The following is a 23515-nucleotide window of genomic DNA, read 5'->3' as shown; positions in this document are numbered from 1 at the left end:
ATTCAGGGGGTGGGTGTAGGGAATTATTTTTTTCAGGAATATTTTGTTTGTTTTAAGTATATGGCCAAAATCCTGTTTTACTGTAAGTCACTGCTCCATAATCCCCTGCCCCTTTTGGGGGGGGGGTACAGTAGCTCATCATTATTCCCCTTTCCAAATGTCACACAACATAAAGTAAGTAATATATTGATTAATAAGCTTTCATATTCATTATAAATGCCTTTAATCCAGTGTTTCCCAAACTTTGGTCTTCCAGATGTTTTTCACTTCAGCTCCCAAAATTCATGACTGTTGGCAAAGCTGATTGGAGCTTCTGGGAGCTTAAGTCCAAAAGAGCTGGAGGAGCCAATGCTCTAATATCATTAGGGCAAAATAGAAACAGGAATTATGATTGGTTGCTGCTCCTTCTTTTTGGCATATCTAAGCTTCAATTCAACATTAGTTCATTTACAAAAAATCTTCTTCATTTTTATATAGGAGTGGACAAAATAAGGCTATGGAAAGGTTAGGTGCCCAGCAATTCTCACCATTGGCTACATTGGCTAGGTCTGATAGAAGTTGCCCCATACAACATTTGGAGGGCTGCATTTGCCCAACAATGATATAGATCAAGAGCCACTACTAATCTGGTTTAATTAACAAACTATTATAATTTAACCATTAACAAACAGGTTTATGGCACCACAGAGCCTGTGGATATCTACATCAAAATGGAAGATAAGCATGTGCGATACATTTCTGAACTATTCCTTTCTTCAAAGTGATAATTACCACAGTCAGTGTGTTGAAGCCAGCTCTTCCCAGGAGATGTCCCAAGTCACTGACGGCAGTAAATGGAGATACATGTGGGGCAAATCCACCTTCTCTTTCCAGTTCTGCCAGCTGCAAAGAGCAACGAAGCTCATATAATGTGTCTCCCCCAAACATAGAGCCAATAAATACTCCATCAGGTTTAAGGATTCGATGTACCTAAAAGAAATCACCATAATTAAGTTGTGCATGATCCCACCAAGTACATCTTACTAATTTCAATGGAATGAAAGGAACCAATATAACAGCAATGTCCCACTGTTAGTTGCATCTGAGGAAGCGGACTCAAGTCTACAAAAGTTCATGCTAGCAACTTCTCTCAGTTAGTCTCAAAGGTGCTACAAGATCCCATTGCATCCTGTGGGCAAAGATAGCCAGTGAATTTTGCAGATCAGCAAGCATTTTCAACCACCCTACCTAGATCAGTGATTCTCAAACTGTGGTTCTCCACATGCTTTGCACCTCCAAGTCCCAAAAGGCCCAAGCTGGCAAAACCAGTGTTTAGGGACTCACATTATTAACATAATATCAAGTCTGGAGCTGGAAGTTGGGGCTGGATATACTTGGCGGGCCAAAGACTGAAAACCACTGTCCTAGACTAAGCTCTATGCACTATGTCATACTGGATAAAAGTAAGGCACTTTACAGACCGCCCAAAAAAGGGCGGTCTGCTGGCGCCGTCTTTTGCTGCGCGGAGGAGCCCCAGCGGCCAAGCCTCCACACAACAAAAAGAAGCTGCAAAATGCAGCTTCTTCTTGCGGCGCCCTTATGATGCCAATGTAGAACGGGTGCCGCCATTTTGTACGCACTCAGCGCGTACTAGGGTTAGGGGCGTCCAAAAAGGATGCCCCTTCCTAACCCTAGTATGTGCCGCACACGTACTTTCCGCCCATGCGGAACAGACCTAAGTTTGTCCACTACATTAGAAACTCACTTTAGGGAGACAAAAGGGTTACAGTGTATTTTTGCCTCCTAACAGTAGTTTTTCTGTTTAAGCTTCCAGTCGACTTGCCATATGATTTATCCATAGCTATTAGGGGCTTAACAGGTCACTTCACCAATCCTAATGCTTTTCTGTTTGTCCTTTGCCAACTGATCCTTTATCTGCATTGGGCATTTCTTAAGGTTTTGCCCTCTTGCTGTTGCCTTTGAAAAAATGTTTTGTACTGCTATAAACTTCAAGGTATCTTCCATTCCCAAAGGAGAGTTTTGTCTCTAATCCTGTCAGAATTCTTCATTTTATATTATCCTTGGAAGGAATTACAGGATAGCATGAACACAATTATGTGATCAGGAGAAAGGCACATACACAACTGACATTCTCGATACCTCAACAATGAACACTTATGAACAGTTTAAAAATATCTGTATAAGTGTGCAGATAGACAAGTTGCCATCTTTGACCTCCAAAATGCCCAGAAAAGTATAAAAAGTCACATACTGGTTCTACAAAGTTTTCAAATGGAAAAGATAAAGGAATGGTTACCGCAGGACAGCTGCAGACAATATTACACAATAAGAACAACAGTACAGCACACAGAGAAAAACTAAATAATTATACTTTATCCTCATCCAAACTTTGCCCATTGACTCCAAACTCAGCCATGTTAAAACCCATTGTTCCATAAGGATTATTAGTAGTGATAAAAGGGAACTTGTATCAGTATCTTTATAGGGATATTAATATTTGTACTTACCTCATGCAGTGCTTTGGGAAGGTCATTTACCCAATGCAAGCTAAAAAGGGGTTATGTAGAAAATATGTTACTAAGAAGAGTAAGAAATTTCTAAGTATTTAAAAAAGTTAGACAGGCAATTCAGCCTGTTATATTGACACAATGCAGGTTCCATTGCATTTGACTGAGCTTATTCCCTGGTTAGTACATACAGGACTGCAGCCTTAGAACCCCTTTTAAAAACCACAGTTATTCCACATGTCAATAAAAACTAGCTGGATATTTTAAACCCCTAAGAATGTCATTATGTTAAATCAGTCTGTTTTTTAGCAGTTGTTTTTGCAGCTACATAAAATTTGGTGCACATATGCTCTTATCTCCCATGATTTCAAGCAAGACTGATGTGTAGTAAAGGAAAAATAAATATATAGAGAAAATAAGTTTAACATTCCTAAAACCATTCAACAAGTCTTAATAATCATTTTGGAGACTTAACATGTCTCCTGTATTCTTATACATGCCTGCTCAGAAATAAAGTCAGCTAAATCCCATGTAATTTATTACCAAGTAAATGTGTACAAGTGATTCCCAAACTTGGGTCCTCCAGGTATTTTGGACTTCACCTCCCAGAAAGCCCAACCAGTTTGGCCAAAGTCAGGAATTGTGGGAGCTGAAGTCAAAAGCTGGGGAACCACTGGTCCAGAGGACCAGAGCTAACTCAATAAAAGTCAGATGAAACACATTTTCAATAGAGAGGCCATGATCAAAAATGCAAATAACATGTCCTGTATTTTTTAACCTACCCCTTCCTTTGGTAGACACTTGTTGCCCTTCAAAAGCTGTACCAAGCCACCATAACAGCATTCACTATATTGTAAGAAGCTGTAGCCTTGAAGGTGAAGTTAAGTTTTCTTCATATCTCAAACCATATGTGGAAAACACTTTATACACATGGAATGTTTTTTTTGGCATTCCAGGCAGAAGCAAACATACATACACACACTATTCTAGTAATAAACAGGGAACTATACTGACACACAAGAATAAGACCAAGAGTTGATTTTAGAACTGTAGGTGCTCATTACATAAAAAGTTACTATTCTCATTATAAATTATACTGTCTCGTTTAGTCCAGCTGCTAGTTACCTCAGTCCACTGACAACGAGGTCGAATGTGTTTTCTTTGAAAGGAAGGAATTCTTCATCAGCTACAATACTGATTGTGGGTATTTCGGATTCTATTGTGTTTTTCTAAATCAGGTTAGAATAGAAATGGGTTAGAACCACAGCTAAGGCTGTTTTACTTCATAATTCACTGTCATGAATTAAAAACCATACAGCTTCTTACCAAAGCGTTTTCGGCAACATCTGCTTGAATAAGCCTTTCAACAACATCCTGGGGGCAAAAAGATCATGCAGTTATTTCCAAATGTTTTACTTGTTTTATTTTGGAGATGGCATGTGGTGCTTGGATGGGGGACAGGAATAGAAGTATATACCACTGGCCTATATTGACAGAACTTTATTTTGTTAGAAGACAACATAGTGAAATGTGGATTATAAATTCTATCCCTTGGTTTCTTATACACTTTTTAGAGTATTGCCTCATTTTAAATGATTAGTTGACTTACAGACAATACATGTTGTCTAGCAGCAAGGGTATATTTAAACCTATTTAGAAACATCAAATATTCCTCTTGATATTTCAGATAGGTAACATTAACTAAGTTTAGACTCTAATCCTATATCCGTTTATTGCGAACGTGGCTCAAAGAACTCAACAGGAGTTACAGGTGAATCAAAATGTACAAAACTGCCTTGTTAATTCATTATTTATTTATATTTTATTGACTGAAGCACAAAGAACTTATTAGTTTGCTTCTGGCTGTTGCCAGGCTTGAGATAGCCAAGAACTGGAAAACTGGAAAGTTGAATAGTGCAGGATATGGACTAGACTTTGGGATTTGCGATTAATGGAGAAAATGGCAGATAAAGACGTCCCTCAGTTTTAGCTAAATTTTTATGGAAAGAGGTCTTTCAGGATCCCTGAATACACCTTTTGTCTATAATTTTCAGGGCCTTATCTGGGTTATTGTCTTTATTTATTGTGTGTTCTGGTGTACTGTTTGTTGTCATGTTTTGTTTGAAGTATTAGAATCATAGAATCATAGAGTTGGAAGAGACACTCGCGGCTATCCAGTCCAACCCCCTGCCATGCAGGAAATCCAAATCAAAGCATCCCCGACAGATGGCCATCCAGCCTCTGTTTAAAGACCTCCAAGGAAGGAGACTCTATCACCCTCCGAGGAGTGCATTCCACTGTCGAACACCCTTACTGTCAGGAAGTTCCTCCTAATGTTCAGGTGGAATCTCTTTCCTGCAGCTTGCATCCATGTTCCGGGTCCTGTTCTCTGGAGCAGCAGAAAACAAGCTTGCTCCCTCTTCAATATGACATCCTTCAATATTTAAACAGGCTCTATATCACCTCTTAACCTTCTTTTTCTCCAGCGTAAACATCCCCGGCTCCCAAGTCGTTCCTCATAGGGCATGGTTTCCAGACCTTCACCATTTTGTCGCCCTCCTTGGACACACTCCAGTTTCTCAATGTCCTTTCTGAATTGTGGCGCCCAGACTGACACAATATTCTAGGTGGGGCCCTGACCAGAGCAGAATAAGTGGGACTATTACTTCTCTTAATCTAGACACTATACTTCATTGATGCAGCTAAATAGCATGGCCTTTTTAGCTGCCGGCATCACACTGTTCACTCATGTTCAACTTGTGGTCTACTTGGACTCCTAGATCCCTTTCACACGTAGTTTCATTCAGCCAGGTGTCACCCATCCTATATCTGTGCATTTTATTTTTCCGCCCTAAGTGCAATACCTTACATTTCTCTGTGTTGAATTTCATTTTGTTAGCTTGTGCCCGCTTCTAGTCTATTCAGGTCATTTTGAATCATGCCTGTCCTCTGGGTATTAGCTATCCCCCTAATTTGGTGTCATCTGCAAATTTGATAAGTATGCTCCCAATTCTGTCATCCAGGTCATTGATAAAGATGTTGAATAGCATGGGCCCAGGACAGAGCCCGTGGGACCCCACGGTCACTCTCTCCAGGAGAAAAGGAGCCATTGTTGAGCACCCTTTGGGTTCGGCCGGTCAACCAATTACAGATCCATGTAACAGTTCCTTTGTCTAGCCCACATTTTACAGCTGTTTGCAAGATGTCATGGGGAACTTGTCAAAGGCCTTACTGAAATCAAGATATACTACATCCACAGCATTCCCTTCATCTACCAAGCTGTAATTTTATCAAAGAAAGAGATCAGGTTTGTCTGGCATGACTTGTTTCTCTGAAACCCAGTTGACTTTTTGTGATTAGGCATTGCCTTCTCATTTCACAGACTCTCTGTTTAATGATCTGCTCCAGAATCTTTCCTAGACTGATGTCAGAACAACTGGACGATAAGTGTTGGGATACTTTTTTCCCCCTTTTGAAGATGGGGACAACGTTTGCCCTCCGCCAGTCGCTGGGATCTCTCCTGTTTTTGCAGGAGTTTTCAAAGATTTTGCCAATGGCTGCCGATTTACATTTGCCAGTTCTTTTAATACCCTTGGATGGAGTTCATCTGGTCCCGGAGACTTAATCCATTTAGATTAATAAGGTGTTCCTCTACTATCCTTTACTTTTCTGTGCTGAAATTCCCCTCTTCGTCCTCTGCTCCATTATCCTCAGGTTGAGCACCCTTTTCTTTTTTTGGAGAAGACTGAGGCAAAGAAGGTGTTGTAATTCTGCCTTTTCTCTGTCTTCTGTTAGCATTTTGCCATCTTCTCCACGAGGGCCCTACTGTTTCCTTCTTCTTCCTTTTGCTGCGGACATATCCAAAAAAAGCCCTTTTTATTGTTCTTAACCTCTCTAGCAAGCTGAGTTCGTTCTGGCTTTAGCTTTTCTGACTTTACCCCTACACATGCCTGCTATTCTTGAATTCCTTTTTCGTGATTTCCCCCTTTTTCCATTTCTTATACATGTTCCGTTTCAACTTAGCTCCGTTGAAAGTTCCTTAGTCATCCATCCTGTTTCTTGAGACACTCTCCCGTTTTCTTTCTCACTGGAACTGTTTGAAATTGTGCCTTCCGCTATCTCTCTTTTGAGAACTCACATCCGTCCTGAACTCCTTTTTTTTGTTATTTCTGACCTGGAATAGCTCTCAGTACTTCTCTAAGTTTACTGAAATCCGCTCTCCTAAAGTCTAGGATGCGTGTCTGACTATGCTGGCTCTCCTTTTCCACTGTATTACAAACTCCAGGAGAACATGGTTCACTTCCACCTAATGATCCATCACTTGCACCCCATTAACCAGTCATCCTTGTTGTTGGATCAGATCTAAAATAGCTGACCCCTTGTTGCCTCTTCACCTTTTTGGACCATGAATTGTTTCCAGGCAAGGAGGAATTTGCTAGGCTTGAGATTTTGCTGATTTGACTTCCAGCAAATATCAGATAGTTGAAGTCGCCCTCACTACTACATCTCCTTTTCACTGTGTTGCCATCTGTTCTAGAAATATCATCCAATTCCTCCGTCTGCTTGGGGGTCTGTAGTAGACTCCCACCGTAACATCCTTGTTGTTTCTCTCCCCTTTGATTCTTATCCAGATGCTCTCACATGGCTTCCTGATGAGTCCAGGATCTCTTCACTGGGTAATATCTCTGCATATAGTGCTATTCTCCTCTCTTTCTTTTGGCCTATTCTCTTAATAAGGTTATACCCTCTCATTTCCACATTCCAATCTGAGACTCATCCCACCAGGTTTCAGTGATGCCTATTATATCATATTTGCTTGTTGTACTAGGATTCGAGTTCATCTTGCTTTTTCCCACTCTGTGCATTAGTGTAAGACTTAACACGCAGACCATGGTTCCCTTTTACTTGCTGCCTGTGCAAGTTTTTTGCCTCCCACTGTTGGGTCCTTGCACTGTTTGCCTGTCTCCTCATGTCAGTTTGACTATTTTCGCCATCCCTTTCGCCTCCTTATTTGCCTCCCTTCCCCTCGGACTCAGTTTAAGCTCCTGATCAAGTTCTTGAGACTGTTGGCAAACACATTTCTTCCAACTGGCGTGAGATGCAACCCGTCTGTTGCAGAAGTCCCTCCTCATTGGAACCGCAGCCCATGATCGAAGAATCCAAAACCTTCTCGGCGGCACCATCTGCGAAGCCAGTTGTTCACTACCGCTTTTCCTCTCCCTTCCTGGACCATGCCCTTCAACTGGCAGAAGAGATGAGATGAAACCTGTTACATCATTCCTTTCAGCTTCCTACCAAGCGCCTCGTAATCCCTTTTGATGTTCTGAAGCTGTGTCTTGCAGTATCATTAGTTCCCACGTGGACAAAAGGTAGGGGTATTGGTCAGAAGGCTTGACCATTTGTCAGCCTCTCTGTCAATCACGGATCTTTGCACCTGGAAGACAACACACCTCTCGAGACTCTTGTCGGCCTACAAATATCATGCTTGTTACCCTCAGCAAGGAGTCCCCACTACGACCACACGCCTCCCCGCGTGCTTAGCCGCGACTGTTCCCTCGGTGGGGACTCTCAGGCTCCCCTGCTCTGTCCTGAAGTCTTGTCCATGCTGCTCTTCTTCATCCTCCTTGATATGGAAGAGCTTCAAATCGATTCTCTAGCTGCAAACTCCCGAAACAATTCCTTCTTGGCTTACTTCTCTTTGTGACATTCCTCCAGCCGTCTGCCTCCTCTGTTTGGCAAGTGACCTCTTCCACCCTAGCATCTTCCTCTGCGTGGTTACTCATCCACGATGTTAGTCTCTTGTGTCCAGAAAATCCTCTTGTTCCCTAATATGCTTAAGTGTAGCTAACTCTGGACTCCAGCTGCTGCACTTTCTCCTCCAAGAGTGCTACCAACTTGCACTTGGTGCATGTGAAGTTGTCCACTTCTGTAGGCAAGAAGAGAAACATCCACAAGAGATGCAGGTCTGCAGCAGATCCCTCGTTGTCCATACTGCAAAGTCTTAGTAATGAATATAACGGTCATCATTACTGGGAATACTTCTTTAAAGGAATGTAATGGCTGTTATGTTACACTTAAAGGGAAGGTTCAGTTTCAAATCTGATTCTAACCTGAGGCCACTTGAGGAGAGTTGTTGAGTTAAAGAACTACTAAAATCAGCAATGAGCACACGGTCTCAAAATGGCTGCCAAGCAGCTCTCTCCTTCTCCTCTCTCTGGCCGAGCTCTGGAAGGCTCTGGAAGTTGGTTATAAAGCTAGTCTGCTAGCTCCGCCCCCTTGTGACTCCAGATGTGACTCACAGAAGCTCCTCCCCCTCAGCAATGAGCACACGTCTCAAGCACACGGTCTCAAAATGGCTGCCAAGCAGCTCCTCCTTCGTCCTCTCTCTGGCCCAGACTGCTTCTCTCTCTGGCCGGACTGCATAATACATTTAATTTTTAAAATATTTTTGACATAATATCAAGTGCAGTTCAGCAGCATTAAGCTGTATTCCAGTCACAAGGTACTTGCGTGTACCTTATTGACTCTACTATGATTCGTAGGATGACAAGAGAGGGGCGTGCGTGCATGCGTGCGCATGAGTGTCTTCAGGTTCCATTCATATGGTTGACTTATGGATTCTCTAGGGTTTTCTTATGCAAAGACTACTCAGAAGTAGTTTTCCAGTTTTGTTTGCCATCTCCCATCCAAGTACTAATCACAGAGCTGACCTTGCTTAGTATAGGACTGGGATATTAGTATGGTTTTCTACACAATGCTCAGACCTTATTTATAATTCTGTTAGGGAACTGTCAAAAAGGGCAGGGAATAGTACCAAACCCACAAGATTTCATCATAAGATAGTGGAAATTTTACTGTTTTCTCTGATTTTTTTTAATTAAAAAAACAGCTTCTAAAAGTATTTTACCTCAAACATTTTACTGAGCATCAATTTTGGTCCTCTTTCTTTTTTCTTCTGTTGGGGAAGAGATGAGGCGAATCCTGCTGTGAATGTCAAGATCCAAGGTTGTTTAGCTAGTTCTGCCTGCAAAAAGGAGTACAGTGCACCGGCTGTGTGGCAGTGGAGCATGTCCAGTCTCAATAAGCTGGGTTCCCAATCCTGACTCATCACAACATCCGAACCAAACCAAAAGGATCAACCGGACGGCATAAGTTTCTATAACATATGCATCTTAAGTTTATTTCTACCATAAGCAATGTCTGATCTTTATCTCTGCAAATCGTTCACAGGCTTAAATATAGAGAATGAATACCTTGTTAAATGCTGTGTTGCTAGTAGCTTCGTCCACACCCAAGGTCCAATGCAAGGGGGAAGGTCTTTAAGGGGATAAAGGGGATCCGTTTAGAAAACAGCAACTCAGTGAGTACATAATGCTTGCGTTTTAAAAATTCTGCCTTTCCAAATATGCAGACTCCTCTCTTACAGAAACTACTGGGACTATCCCATTGAATTTAGTGGCGCTGACCTGGAATGAACACTAAGTTTATTCTGATCATGCATATTAACATCACACAGGCCTGTTAGAGACTGCCAAATAAAGCTGCTTCGGGTCCTTTGGAAGTATGCTGTTTAAATGATGCATGCATCCTAAGATCCGGAAGCTGCACCAAAGCTGCACTCCAGTGCTTAGGATGGAAGTGGCTTTGGCGCGCCTCCGGATTCTTGGATGCATGCATCATTTAATAGCATACCTCCAAAGAGACCTGAAGCAGCTTTATTTTGGCAGTCTGTAACAGGCCACAGTGTCTGTTTCTCGCTATCAAAAGAAGTATATACGTATGTGGTGCCCTTCTCCTTCACCTGATTTATCATGGAATCCTGTGAGTATTTAGTCAAAATAAAGTTCCTCTGATGTTCAGTAAAGTGTACTTATACTGTTGGTCCTCGTATCCACAGATTTTTTTATACATGGATTCAACAATCACAAGCTTGAAAATATTGAAAAGTATATAAATTCCCAAAGCAAGCCTCGGTTTAACCATTTTATATAAGGGGACACACTTCCACTAGGCCTTGTATTTAATGGGATTTGGCATCCATGGATTTGGTATCCACGCAGCATCCTGGAACCAAACGGTAATGGCACTAAGGGCCCACTATATTGCCATTTATTAAGAGAGGATTCTCAATATCCACCTTACTATCAAATGCAAGAATGTTCATTAATACATCTGTGAATTCAAACTAAGAAGGGCACACATAGGACTGCAGGCAAATTAAGTGAAGAAGAAGGCACCACATAAGTATATACAGTCGCCCCTTCTAATTCGTGGGTCTGGGATCCACACCCTCTAATATCTGTGGAGGGGCAACCCTTGTTATCTCCAATGATGTGTGCCTTGTGCGCACGCCCAGACCACTGGGGAGGGATTCATAACAGATCCCCCGTGAAACGGAGGCCAGCTTGACTTCTTTTGAAAGAAAATCAAACAGTTTTGGGTTTAAATATGCATAATCAGAGGAAGCCACTATAGTTTGGTGATGGATAAAGCTTCTTCAAGAGATTTCCATCCAGAATCCATCAGCTGAAATGGGCAAAGCCAGGGCAACTTCTAGTAACCATGTGTCCCCCATTAAACTGGTTGACAGGAACCCTACACAACTGTGCCAATTACAATTGATAATGCTTCTTTTAACAATCCCAAGCAGATGAAAAATGGAACCCTGTGGAATAAAAGAGGTAGAAATCAAGCCCATAGTCTCATTCTTCTCACTTAATACAACCTCAATGTTTTCTTTCCTAAATTGCAGGGCGTTCTTAGGGAGGGAGGGGGGAAACCCCTGCTCTCTCCTTAAATTTAATACATACACAGAGTGATCATTTGTGAGAACACCTGGCCTGTTACAGACTGCCAAAATAAAGCTGCTTGGGTCTCTTTGGGGATGCTGTTTATGATGCATCATCCTAAGAATCCGGAAGCTGCATCAAAGCTGCCTCCATGCTTAGGAATGAAGTGTGGCTTTGGCGCGACCTCCGGACTCTTAGGACCCATGCTATTTAAATAGCATACCTCCAAAGAGACCCGAAGCAGCTTTATTTTGGCAGTATGTAACAGGCCCTTGTTACACAAAGTAGGTCTATCTAGTATCTTACCTGGCTATGTCCAACACACGATCGGCTATCTACACGACCGGTAAATACAGGGAAAAATTAACATCTTGTCTATCACTACTACTTTTGAAATCAGAAATTGCTTCATTTCACACATAAAGTGGTTGAAAATCTGGCTCACTTAGATCACCCTAAGTCTGTGATGGACCATATTTTGAGAGGTCTCACATACTGGGGCCTGCATTCCCATTCCCCAAAACCATCCCTCCTCTCCAAGCTGCAAGGAGAGAGCTAGTACATGAGAGTCTTGTAGCCCCTTGAGACTTACTGAAAGAAAGAAGTTGGCAGCAGGAGCTTTCGTAGACTTCAGCCTACTTCCTCAGATTCATTTAGATGATTTAAATGCCCACCTGAGGAGTAGACTGACAGTCGACAAAAGCTCATGCTGCAACTCTTTCTTTCAGTTAATAATATAATTAAAAAATCACATTCTTAGATGCTTTAACTTCATGGTTCCGTGCTGTGAAAATTCTGAGTAGTTTTGTGGACCTCATTGCCTTCTCTGTCAGGAGAGCTGAGGCACCGCAATACTGTACACTACATTCCCAGGATTCCCTAGCTAGCCCCGAGAAGGCTCAATCTTTGACAAAACTACAGTTCCAGAATTCTCCTCTCACTGCAGAATAATCCCAGTTTGAGACCCTTTAACTGTCCTGGCTAAATGCTAAGAATTCTGGGAGGGAACTGTGCTTTGTGAGACATTGATCCTTCCTGTAAGACAGAGAGAGGGAGGAGGAGAGCTCTGGTGCCACAATAACTACAGTTCCCAGGATTCCTAGCACTGAGCCTTGAGGGCAGTTATGAGCTCTCGAATGGATTATTTCAGCAGTGTTTTGGAACATGAGAGAGAGTGAGTAAAAATTGTAGTGTGCTGAAGTCGGGTGAAATCGTTCTTCTGGCGTGATAGGGATCCGGGAGCGTGAGTTAACTGTGGCGCAAAGAGAGGTCGGAGGGAGAGGAGAGAAAGGAAGAAAAAAAAAAGGAGGGGGGGAAAGAAAAAAAGAAAGACGGGGGAAAGGGAGGGGGACTGAGAAGGGAATAAGGGAGGGAGGGGGGAAGGAAGGAGGGGAGGGAGAAGGGGGAGGGGACGAAGAAAGAAAGAAAGGAAGGGGAAGGAAGGGGAAAGGAAGGAGGGCGGGTGGAGGAAGGAAGAGAGGGATGGAGGGAAGCGGGTGGAAGAAAGGATGGAGGGAGGTGAGGTAAGAGAAGAAGAAAAGCGGGAGGGAGGGGGGACGAAAGAGGGAGGAAGGAAGGGAGGCAGAAAGAAAAAGAAAAAAGAGTGAGAGGAGGGGGAAGAAAGGAGGGCGGGAGGAGGGGAAGAATGAGAGTGAAAGGAAGGAAACAGCGAAAGAAAGAAAGAGGGAGAGGACGGGGGGAAAAAGGGAGAAGGCAGAGGGAAGCCATAGAAGCAGAAGCACGCCGAAAGAGGGTGGTTGTAGTGTTGGCTGTTCGTCGGAATTATTAAGCGGCATCACAATCCTAGATTGGGTGCTCCTTCCCTCCTTTCTTCTCTTTTTCTTTTTCATCCTTCTCGTTATTCCATCTTCCATCCCTCCCTCCCTCTTTTCTTATTCTTTTTTCCTCCCTTCTTTCTTCCTTCCTTGTTTCATCCCTCCCTCCCTCCCTCCCTCTTTTTCTTTCTTTTTCTTTTTCCTCCCTTTCTTCTTTCTTTTCCTTCCTTTCTTTTCATCCCTCCCTCCCTCCTTCTTTCTTTTTTCCTCCCTCTTCTTTCCTTCTTCCTTCCTTCTTTCCCTCCCTCCTCTTTCTTTTTCTTTCTTTTTTCCTCCCTCTTTCTTTCCTTCCTCCTTCTTTCCATCCCCTCCTCCTCTTTCTTTCTTTCTTTCTTTCTTTCTTTTTTTCCTACCTTCTTTCCTTCTTCTTCCTTCTTTCCATCCCTCCCTCCCTCCCTCTTTCTTTCTTCTTTCTTTTCCTTCTTCCCTCCCTCTTCCCTTCCTCCTGTTATAGATTAGTTCTTTAAACCCAGAGTTTTAACCAGAACTATCAGGGGAGACCAAGGAGTCGTTGGGAAGGACAAATCCTTATGGTGCGCTTCTCCTGCGCCTTCCTTTCCCTGCTTCCTTCCCTGCCTCTGCCTGCTCCCTTCTACCCTTCGCGCAGATACTCGCAGGCGGGGGCCTGCTCCTGCCTGGCGGCCCCGTTCTTCTGCTTCCTCTGAGCTGTCGGTCGAGGGGCTGAGGGCGCCTGGCCCCGACGAGGAAGAGAGGCCGGCGCGCGGGCGGCGGCCAGGGGCAGCGGGAGCCGGGGAAAGACGAGCGGGAGGCCCAGGGACCCTTGAGCTGCAGCGCCGCAAGCATCGCCTCCATCGCCAAGCGGACAGAGCCTCTGGCTTTGACTTGCAGGGCCCCCATGCCCTCCAGGGGGCGCTAGAGCGAAAGGCAGGGAGGAGAAAGAGGCCACATGCTGCGCGCTTTGTCCCTCTAGGGCTGCCGTCGTCATCAAAGCGCGACCCGGAAGTTGGCCCAGGGATCTCCTTGGAGCACGTGGAGAGGGACTGCCAAAGGGGAGGAACCAGGTCAGTGTGGAGCCAAGCCTCTGCAGCTGAGCTGATTCTCAGGTTTGTTAGCTCCCGTTTCCCCCTCGGAAATGATGAAGGCCCCTTGGAAGGCAGCCTGGAGGGAAGGGTGGAGTCTGGCTTCAGGCTTTGCTCCAGCCAAAGATGCACAGCGTTCATGTTGCAAGATCCGAGTCACACTGGCTTCTTCTTCTTCTTCTTCCTCAGGCCAAGAGGAGGAGAAGAAATTGAAGATGTCAGTCATAGGCCTGATTTGCTGTTTGCCTTAGTGGTAAATAGGGGCTATCTGCAGGCTGGCACCTCCCCCTTTGGCCCTTTGGCCCTTTCAAAGTCAATGAAGTTTTATTTATTTATCTATTTCCTTGTTATCCTGCCTTTCTCCCAAGTTGGGGCCCAAGGCGGCTCACAACATACATTGTGTCCCTTTGCAGTTCAAAGAAGATGTTTCTCTGGCATCCTGAAACATGTCTCCTTCCTTTGTGAAGCCCCAGGCTCCTATGTAGGCAGAGGACACCCAAGAGGCCTTTCACCATCCTCCCAATGCCAATGCTGAGAAAGGCTTCCAGCCAGACAGAAGACAAGGAAAGGGGAGGTCAGGGGGTGGTTCTTCTCAGCTCCCACAAAAAGGCTGCAAAAAGGAGCTTCTTTGTCAAAGTCTTTGTTAACTGTCATATATATAAGGCCCCATACAGTCAGGCCAAAATAAGGCTGATTCAAGTCACTTTGGAGGTATGTTGTTTAAATGATGAATGTGTAATAAGAGTCCAGAAGCTGCGCCAAAGCTGTGCTCCTGTCCTTAGAACTGGGTTGTGGCTTTGGCATGGCCTCCGGACTCTTAGGACGCACGCATCATTTAAACAACACACCTCCAAAGTGACTTGAATCAAACTTATTTTGGCCTGTCTGTATAGGGCCTATGGCTGACAATTTACTGCCTTTTGCTGAGGCGTAACTGAAGTAGTCACTCTCTGCACTACTCTTCAGTTCCATGTAAAGTTGAGAAGAACCAGTTTGGTACAACCAGCTGAACATTTTATATCACTAAAAGATGTTATGAGTTTATATATATATATATATATATGGTGGAAATTTTTCCATGGCAAAATATGTCATCTGAACATTTTCTCTCTACATTTGTTCAGACTGTGTCCTATGATTCTCTATGCTAGTCGTGCAACTTTCATTCTTTACTAAAAATAAAGGTTTTTTTCTTTTCCTTAATAGTTCAAATCTGTGCTTTTAAATTAGAGTGTGAAAATGGAGCCCAAGAAGGAGGTTTTTAACGACCAGCGGTTTTCCCGCATCACAAAAGATCCTAGGTTTTGGGAAATGCCCGAAAAAGACCGCAAGATCAAAATCGACAAAAGATTTCGTGCCATGTTTCACGACAAGAAGTTCAAGTTGAAATACACTGTGGATAAGCGGGGACGGCCGGTTAATCACAGCTCTACGGAAGACCTGAAACGCTTTTATGCGCTCTCTGATTCAGATTCTGATGTTTCGGAAGGTGATGGTAAACGAACTGAAAAGAAAAAGACCAAGTCTAAAGGAAAGAGGGGCTCTGAAAAATCTGTTGATGCCAAGGACAGCAACGTAGCAGGTTATAAAAGCTCACCAGTGTCAAGAAGTGATGTTTTTAAAAATGAAAGCCAGAAAGGCAAACCACTAAAGACCATGAAGGATAATAAAAACACAACTGCAGTTTCAGCTGTACACGGTAAGAAACTTGGACCAAAAAAGGAAAAGAGGAGAGGTGGAATGTCTGCAGAGAGCATGCATTTATGTCAGACATCTTCACAGGAGAGTGCAGAAGAAGTGATGAAAGAGTGCAGCACTGAAGGTAAAATAGGTCATAAAAGAACTGAATTAAGTTGGTTGAATAAAATTAATTATGGGCCCATACAGACAGGTCAAAATAAAGCTGCTTTGGGTCACTTTGGAGGTATGCTGTTTAAACGATGCATGCACCCTAAGACTCCGGAAGCTGCACCAAAGCCAAGCTCCAGTCCTTAGTCTTGGGCATGGCTTTGGTGCGACTTCCAGCCTCTTAGGATGCATGCATCATTTAAACAGCATACCTCCAAAGTAACCCAAAGCAGCTTTATTTTGGCCTGTCTGTATGGGGCCTATGTCACCTTAATCTATATCTTACCCTTCCTTGGAAGTAATTTTCTTTGGTTCAGGCAGTCATATCTTGACTTATTCAGACAAGGTATGCACATGCCTTTTGCTTGTGCAGACAGCCCTTTGCTCTTCCCTTCATGATGCACAACATTTAAAAACAGCAACCTGTAGCCATAGCTTTCTGTTATGTCAGAAAACTAGGATTACCAGCTTTGGAACAAACCAAATATAATGGATGCACCTCCTTGCCACCTGGCAGCTGGGATTTACAATCTTTATCAGCCACAACATGGCTTTAACATCTGTCCAGTGGCACAGGATGGGTCATTTCATGTTTCATAGGCCTTGCTGGATAATGTATGCTTTAGCCTGGCAGCTCAAGGATATCGAGGTGGCTGGAAACAGACTGAGGGAGTACGCTTTTCTGTTAGTAGCTTGTTTTATACCACTCTTATATTTGTTCAGATATAAGATGGTTTGTGCCTGCACGGTTCAGATTTTGTTGATTTTGTTTTATGTAACCATGAAGATCCATACGCTAGTTCACTGGTTCCCAAACTTTTCTATGCCCCACACTCCTAAGAAATGTTTCATTAATGTTCACACCCCCTAAAAAAGTAGTCTCACATTTGATGATGAAGAAGTCTAATTTCTAATTTTTGAACCACAAATTGAACTTTTAAAAAATAAGCTTTTAACTCAGTGTATAAAATGAAAATCTAAACTAAGAATTTAGATTCTGATTTATTCAGAAAAAAAATTGAATGATGATACATGAGAGTTGTTATTCAAGGACTCAAGCCACCTTTTGTCCCATCTAGCAACCCCTGGAGATGTGGGCAATCCAGGTTGGGAACGTTTGCTCTAGCAGCTTCGCTTTAGAGGACAAGCATTGATCCTAACCCCGGGGATTCATTAGCCAACTATGATATTGGCCCTCAGATAATCTGGTTGGATTTCATTTTTAGAACTCTGATTTTACCATTTGCTATGAGGGGATGTTGGAACCCACCAAGTAAAGGGCTGTGATGCTTCCTCTGTTCCCTTGCCACATCAAAGCTTATCCTGTAGCAGTAAAGTATGTCAATTTCCCTTTTGGGCTTTTGTCTCCTGTCGGGCAAAGCCTTTCCTATATGCCACAGTTGCCCACCCATTATTTAGATAAATAGTATTGTACATATGTGTTAAACATACTGTCTTTTTTCTTCATTTACCAGAGAAAGATGATTCTTCTGTCAGTTGTGTCAATAAAAAAGATTTAAAAAATAAAACTTGTAAAAATGAAGAAAGTTCTGATCTTGATGAGCCAGAAGACAGTGGAGAAACTGAAGAGGAAAAAGAGTCGGACAAGAATGGAGAACTGGAAGAGGAAATAGATGATGGAGAAGTGACAGAAGAAAGTACTTCTGATGATGGAGAGGGAGAAACGGGAGAAGGAAGTGAGACAGATGATGATGAGAGTGACAGTGGGCCAGATCTGGCAAGGGGGAAAGGCAATGTTGAAACTAGCTCTGAGGATGAAGAGGAAGATGACATGACCGATCTATTTCCAAAGGACCCTGAAATTGTACATAGATGGGGAGAACTGTCTGAAGATGCCCCTCGTGAAGATAAGGTAAAGCTTCCAACAGGGTTGCGCAAAATGTGTCCCTCCAGATATTGTTGTTGGTTGTTTTTTACCGTCCTAGGCAGCATGGCAAATGGGTAGGTTGACAGGAGTTTTAGTCATGCAGCGCATAAGACCCAATTAACTATATAATTTAAATAGACCTTTTCTATAGCATCTTCTTTTCATTTCCAGCCTCCCTTCTCTACCAGTCCTGCCCATGTTTAGTTGAAAGTAAATCACATCAATGCTTACTCTCATGGAATGCCCATAGGGTTGCATGTTTGATCACAGCAGACCTATGGTAATTAGTGCATTACTGTGCATGTCTACTCAAAAGTAAGCTCTGTTCAGAATTTGCCAAATCTGCACAGAATTGCAGACCTAAGTGATGCCGACCCCATAAGCTTCATGTGCAACAAGTGACTTTGAGCTTTCACCCATACCCCAGACAACTTTGTGTTGTTGAAGTCTAGTAGAACCAGTGCTTTTGCCAGCAAAATGACTTTGCAACTTCTTGTTAATTGGTAGAGGAGAAAAATACAACAGCCAACTGAAATACGTATCGTTTTTTATATAAAACATGCTAAACACCCCAGTATCATGATAGTAGACATCAGAAGAAACTGTCTGAACAGTGATAGTTAAAGTAGTAGTAGTAGTAGTAATAATAATAATAATAATAAAGTTTATTTATATTTCTGCCTCTCCCAAGGATCAAAGAGGGATTACATCAATAAAATAATACTATAATACAAATACAATTGATAAAACACTAATACTGAATTTACCACATTCCTATTAGTTCTCTAAAAAACAGTTCATCAGTAGCCAGTAATCATAGTCAAGAGTGGAACATCATCATAAGCTTTTATATGGAGTCCAATGGATAAGCCCGCCGGAAGAGATCCGTTTTGAGTGCCTTCTTAAAGGCCTCTAAGGTATTGATGAGAGCTCTCTTTTGGAAGAGCAGCTGTCCCCCAGCATCACCATCTGGAAACTGCCCAAGAGGTAGAAACGGAGCCACTGGAGTGCAGTGCCTCCAATTCCCAACTCCCTCAGGTGTACCAGAAGGATACCATGGTCGATGGTATCGAAGGCCACTGAGATGTCCAAGAACACCAGCAGGGTAACACTTCCCCCACCGATGCCCAGACGGAGATCATTGACTAAGACCTAAGGCGACCATGGCAGTCTCAACTCCATATCCCACCCTGAAACCGGTTTGAAATGGGTCTAGAAGTAATCCTTTTTAAATTCATAAAGTCTGCAAATATTGTAAAGACACCACATAACATGAAAGAACTTTGACATTAAAATGGAAAGAAGAAACACATGAACAGACAGTATTTATATTTGTGAGATCTAAAGCAAATCTAAAAATGCTGTTATTTGCACAGATACACAGAGAGACAGATCATTCAGACACACACTTAGCCACAGAAGATGGCACTGGCAAACCCCCTCTGAAGACACTTGCGAAGAAAACCCCATGATAAGTTTGCCTTAGGGTTGCTGTATGTCGGAAACAGCTTGATGACACACAACAATAATACACATTGGGGCAGATAACCTGCTGTTTTCTAGGTGATTTGGACTAATGCTGCTATAACTTCTTATGACCCATAAAGGCTGAGTGTTATGGAAGTTGTAGTCCAGAACAGCTGGAGGGCTTGTTCATAAAGGTTAGGCACTGATTGTTTATTAGTGTTTATTAGTAAATACATGTTTACAAATTGATCTTTCCTCTCACACAGATCACATGCAGATTGGCAGTTTGTAACATGGATTGGGATCGATTGAAGGCCAAGGATCTTTTGGCTTTATTTAATTCTTTTACACCCAAGGGTGGTGTTATTTTTTCTGTAAAGGTAAGTACCTCTTTTAACCAGTAAAATCATTTTGATTCTTACATATAGTTTTTGTTTTGAGTCTTGAATGAGCTTGTAAAAGATCTAATTGCTATCCTGCAGGGAAATAAGGTACACCTGAAGAGATTGTTGTTGTGAGATGCTAATAATAATAATAATAATAATAATAATATAGGATGTGGATAATGTTAGTGATATTTAAGATACACTGAATCAGAGTATTCCTAGGACAGAAAAAAATCGGGGGAGAGAGAAAGAAGCCAAGCAGCCAGTCTGGTGTAGTGATTTGGGTGCTGAACTAGGTCTCCCAGAGACTGGGTTCAAATTCCCTCAGTCATGGAAACCCACTGGGTGACCTTCAGTAAATCACAAGGCAATGGCAAACTTTCTCTGAATAAAATTTGCCAAGAAAACCCCAGGGTAGGGTAACCTCAAGAAGTCAAGCTGAAAGCACATAACAAAGGTAACAATCCCAAAAAGATACCATCGACTCAAGACTAACACAAGGCAAGAGGGCAGGCAGTATGGGACAATCTGGTTCTAAATTATCAAAAGCATTTATACTTTCTAAGAGAGAGTATATACTTATCATCTAGAAGTCTCACCTATCTGGGCAGCTGATTGGACATAAGATTTTGTTTTTCTTTTTTTAAATGCCCCCCAATTTCATTAATGCCAGTGGCAGCTTTCTTGAGGCTTAACTGCAACAGGAGGATTTGGAAGCTCTGCTGGAAAAGCGAAAGCCTTTTGTGTGTGTGTGTGTGTGTGTCAGGTGAGAAAGAGTTTGTGTGTGAGAGAGAGAGTGAAAAAGAGTACACAAGAATGTGAATGGAGTAAGGATATATACGTTTTCACATATGATCCAGCACAATGATGGCATATGTGCCATGCTTCATTCCCTGAACCTAGTAATACTAGTAATTTGAGTATGTGGGATGATGGCTGAAACAATATACTGAAAGTCTCTGTCCATGTTGCTCTCACATTATTTGATGTAATCACTATGTGCCTTTTTTGTTGTTTCTAGATTTATCCTTCAGAGTTTGGAAAAATTAGAATGAAAGAAGAAGAAATAAGTGGACCAACAGAACTGTTAAGCCTTCCTGAGAATGTCACAGAGAAGGACAGGTATGTAATGTTTGTGAAATGTCTGTCCTCCTAAGGTCACAGCCCCATCCACATTTAGTCTCCTCAACTCAAAGGGAGGAAAATGCTTCTTAGAATTTGGATTTTAAATATGTCCTTCCTACCTCCCCATGCATTTGGTGCCTATGAACCTATTACAAACCAAGAAATGTCATTTGTGGAGGGGGTCATAGTCATGTTGAAGATGCAACATAATGATTTAATCTAGAATGCATTTTGTTTACACATAATTAAATCAGTGGGAAACCTTCATCTTGACTGATTACAGTGGTGTCACTACGATTGGCATCACTCAGTGTGGTAACTCATGGTGTCACCCTCCTTGATCTCCTTCCTTACTTCACCATACAGATTCCTAAGTAGTGTTTTTGTTTACTAATGTTACTCATAAATCATAATTCTTGTTTAACTATCATCTCCAACCCTCCCAGGATCTTTAAAGCCCTCCTGATCAGGTTGCCATGCTTTTGTCAAAGATATTTCTTCTAGTCTTCATGAGATATAGTTCATCTGTAGCTGGTAGTCCTTTGTTTAAGATATGAGGATAATGGTCCCAGAAGCCAGACATCTACACCATCTATATAACCAGTCATTCACCTGCAGTATCTTCCATTCCAGTATAGTCCTCTGTCTTTTACTGGTAAAATTGGGGGAGAATACCACCTGTGCCTCTGAACTTTTCACTTTTCTGCCTAGGGCCTTTACAGTTCCCTCTGTACCCCTGGGCAATGAATCCCTAACACCACCACATTTCTTTTCCTCTTGCTGCTGTTGGTTATTAGTTGGGCTCTCTGGCCTGCCCTTTTTCTGGCCCCAAAGGGGGAATCGCCTCTCCTAAAAGCCACCAGCACTGGAACATCAAAAAACGCCCCTTTTTAAAGCTAAAAAGTATACTTCAGCCAACTTCTGGTTGTGTTTTCCCCCTCCTACTTTTGGCAGTCTGTGCAACCCCAACATGTTCCAGGGTAGAAAACTGGTCCCTGGGCCTGCTGTCTTGGCCACCCCTCATTTATTATATTGATAATGCTTTAAGCTCTAGCTATAATGGGAACTGCTTCACATGACAGTGTGATTCACATAACGGGAAGCCATGGTTTCCACCTCTAAGTGAACCACAAGGAGCCTTGAGCTTTCGTCTTTCCCCATAAGGAAGAGAGGAAGTTTCTAATTTTAGGTTAAAAAAAACAGTGCTCCATGATGGCCAGGTACCATCAGTTTAGCATGGTTTGTTTTCATTAACCAAGGTTTGGATGTAACCAGAAAAGATGGTTTGTTTGGACTCAAAGTGAAAGCTCCCCATCTCCTTGTTTTCCTGCTAGATCAAGATATAGTAATACAAGTCCTTGGGAGTTGTGAGGCAGTAGATGTTTCTGCCATCTGATTCATACATCTAGTGTCAGTTATTAAAAATGTGTTGTTTGAACACCCTTTTAGCACTAGTTGTCAGAGTTGTTTTCAAGAGAGGGTCTGAGATTAATTTTATTGGGGGCCATAATCTGTACATACCCTGTACAGATTATTCTTTACCAAAGAACATTGGGGGAAAGAGTTTAAGTAGTGTTTTGGATATTCTTGCCTTTTTCCCTTTGAAATTGAAATTATTATATAACTTCTGTCAAGCGGCCAAGTCTTCTCTAGTTAGGGGAACTGGCAAGATTTCAGAGAGTAAATTCAATATGGCATAGCTGCCATTTAAAAAGTTGTGATGCAGCCTAGCTAAGGCAAATTTAATTTGCCCTTTGTAAATTTTGATTGTCCCTGTCTGTAGCCTCTCTAGCTCTGTAATATCCTTTTTTTAGGTTTGGTGACCACAACTATGTATGAGCATACATGTGATCTTGCAAATACATATTTTGCTGTTGTAGTATGTGAGAAATGACCTGTGAAGCTGTATAAAGAGCTTCAACCACTAGATGGAACCTTGTTTCCATCAGTAGATGAACACCAACAGTTTTGTAGTAATTACATATGTGATCAGTTCTGTAGTAAAAGTCTATGCTAGTTAAATTTTTAGCTGTTTCTTTAGCATCCTACTTCAAAGAACAGAAGTGATATGGTCCTTGTCCAGAGGATCTTCACAAGGGGCATGCTCTCATTTTCCACAAAGAAGGGCGCACAGAAATGATGTTTTAAAATTGAAAATAGTGTACATAAGGGGGAGAACTTCCTCCAGGAAGTTTTGAGAGATAGTAATTCATACAGCATTGATACAACTGGCTATCTCTGAGTAAATCCTCATTGAAGTTTGTCTTAAATTTTGTTCTGGAAAGCAAGTATGTTGAACGTAGTACTGTTGTTATGAAAACCTCTTTTAGTCTTTTAGGATATTTTCACTTTTGTGTGGGACAGATTCTCATTGGTTTCATAAGGAGATCCGTAAACCCAAACTAAAATTAATTTGGTCATAGTTTGATGCCTCCAATAACTGCAAGCTTGCATTTGCCCAGCTCCTGATGCCACATGGGAAGGTGCCTTGGGAAACTAAAGGGAATTTTAAAATAAAGTCCCTCTGGATACATGTAGGCTCTTAGGTGTAACTGAAGTAATTCTTTGAATGTTGGAAACTGTGGCTCCCATCTAGAAAATCCATAATTGGGTTTCGGGGTCTTTGTGCC

The 23515-nt window shown here is 42.3% G+C and overlaps 2 protein-coding genes across 2 annotated transcripts; one reads left to right on the top strand and one right to left on the bottom strand.

Annotated features, from left to right (window-relative positions):
* Positions 1-53: 53 nt before the first annotated feature.
* On the bottom strand, positions 54-14312 carry LOC121925683. Its single transcript, XM_042458147.1, has 6 exons — positions 13728-14312; positions 3834-3881; positions 3633-3736; positions 2508-2547; positions 772-969; positions 54-353 (listed from the first exon to the last, which is right to left on the bottom strand). Exons 1-6 carry the CDS (start codon positions 14310-14312, stop codon positions 264-266), a joined length of 1065 nt encoding a protein of 354 aa, XP_042314081.1. The 3' UTR covers positions 54-263.
* On the top strand, positions 14036-22724 carry LOC121925680 (ESF1 homolog). The gene is made up of 6 exons (XM_042458133.1): positions 14036-14195; positions 15378-15870; positions 17495-17892; positions 19641-19754; positions 20782-20882; positions 22700-22724. The coding sequence occupies exons 2-6, from the start codon at positions 15411-15413 to the stop codon at positions 22722-22724; spliced, it is 1098 nt and encodes a 365-aa protein (XP_042314067.1). The 5' UTR covers positions 14036-14195; positions 15378-15410.
* The last annotated feature ends 791 nt before the right edge of the window (positions 22725-23515 follow it).

Source organism: Sceloporus undulatus, chromosome 1, assembly GCF_019175285.1.
Source record: "Sceloporus undulatus isolate JIND9_A2432 ecotype Alabama chromosome 1, SceUnd_v1.1, whole genome shotgun sequence".
Classification (NCBI taxonomy): Eukaryota; Metazoa; Chordata; class Lepidosauria; order Squamata; family Phrynosomatidae; genus Sceloporus; species Sceloporus undulatus.
This window is presented reverse-complemented; position numbering and strand designations above follow the sequence as displayed.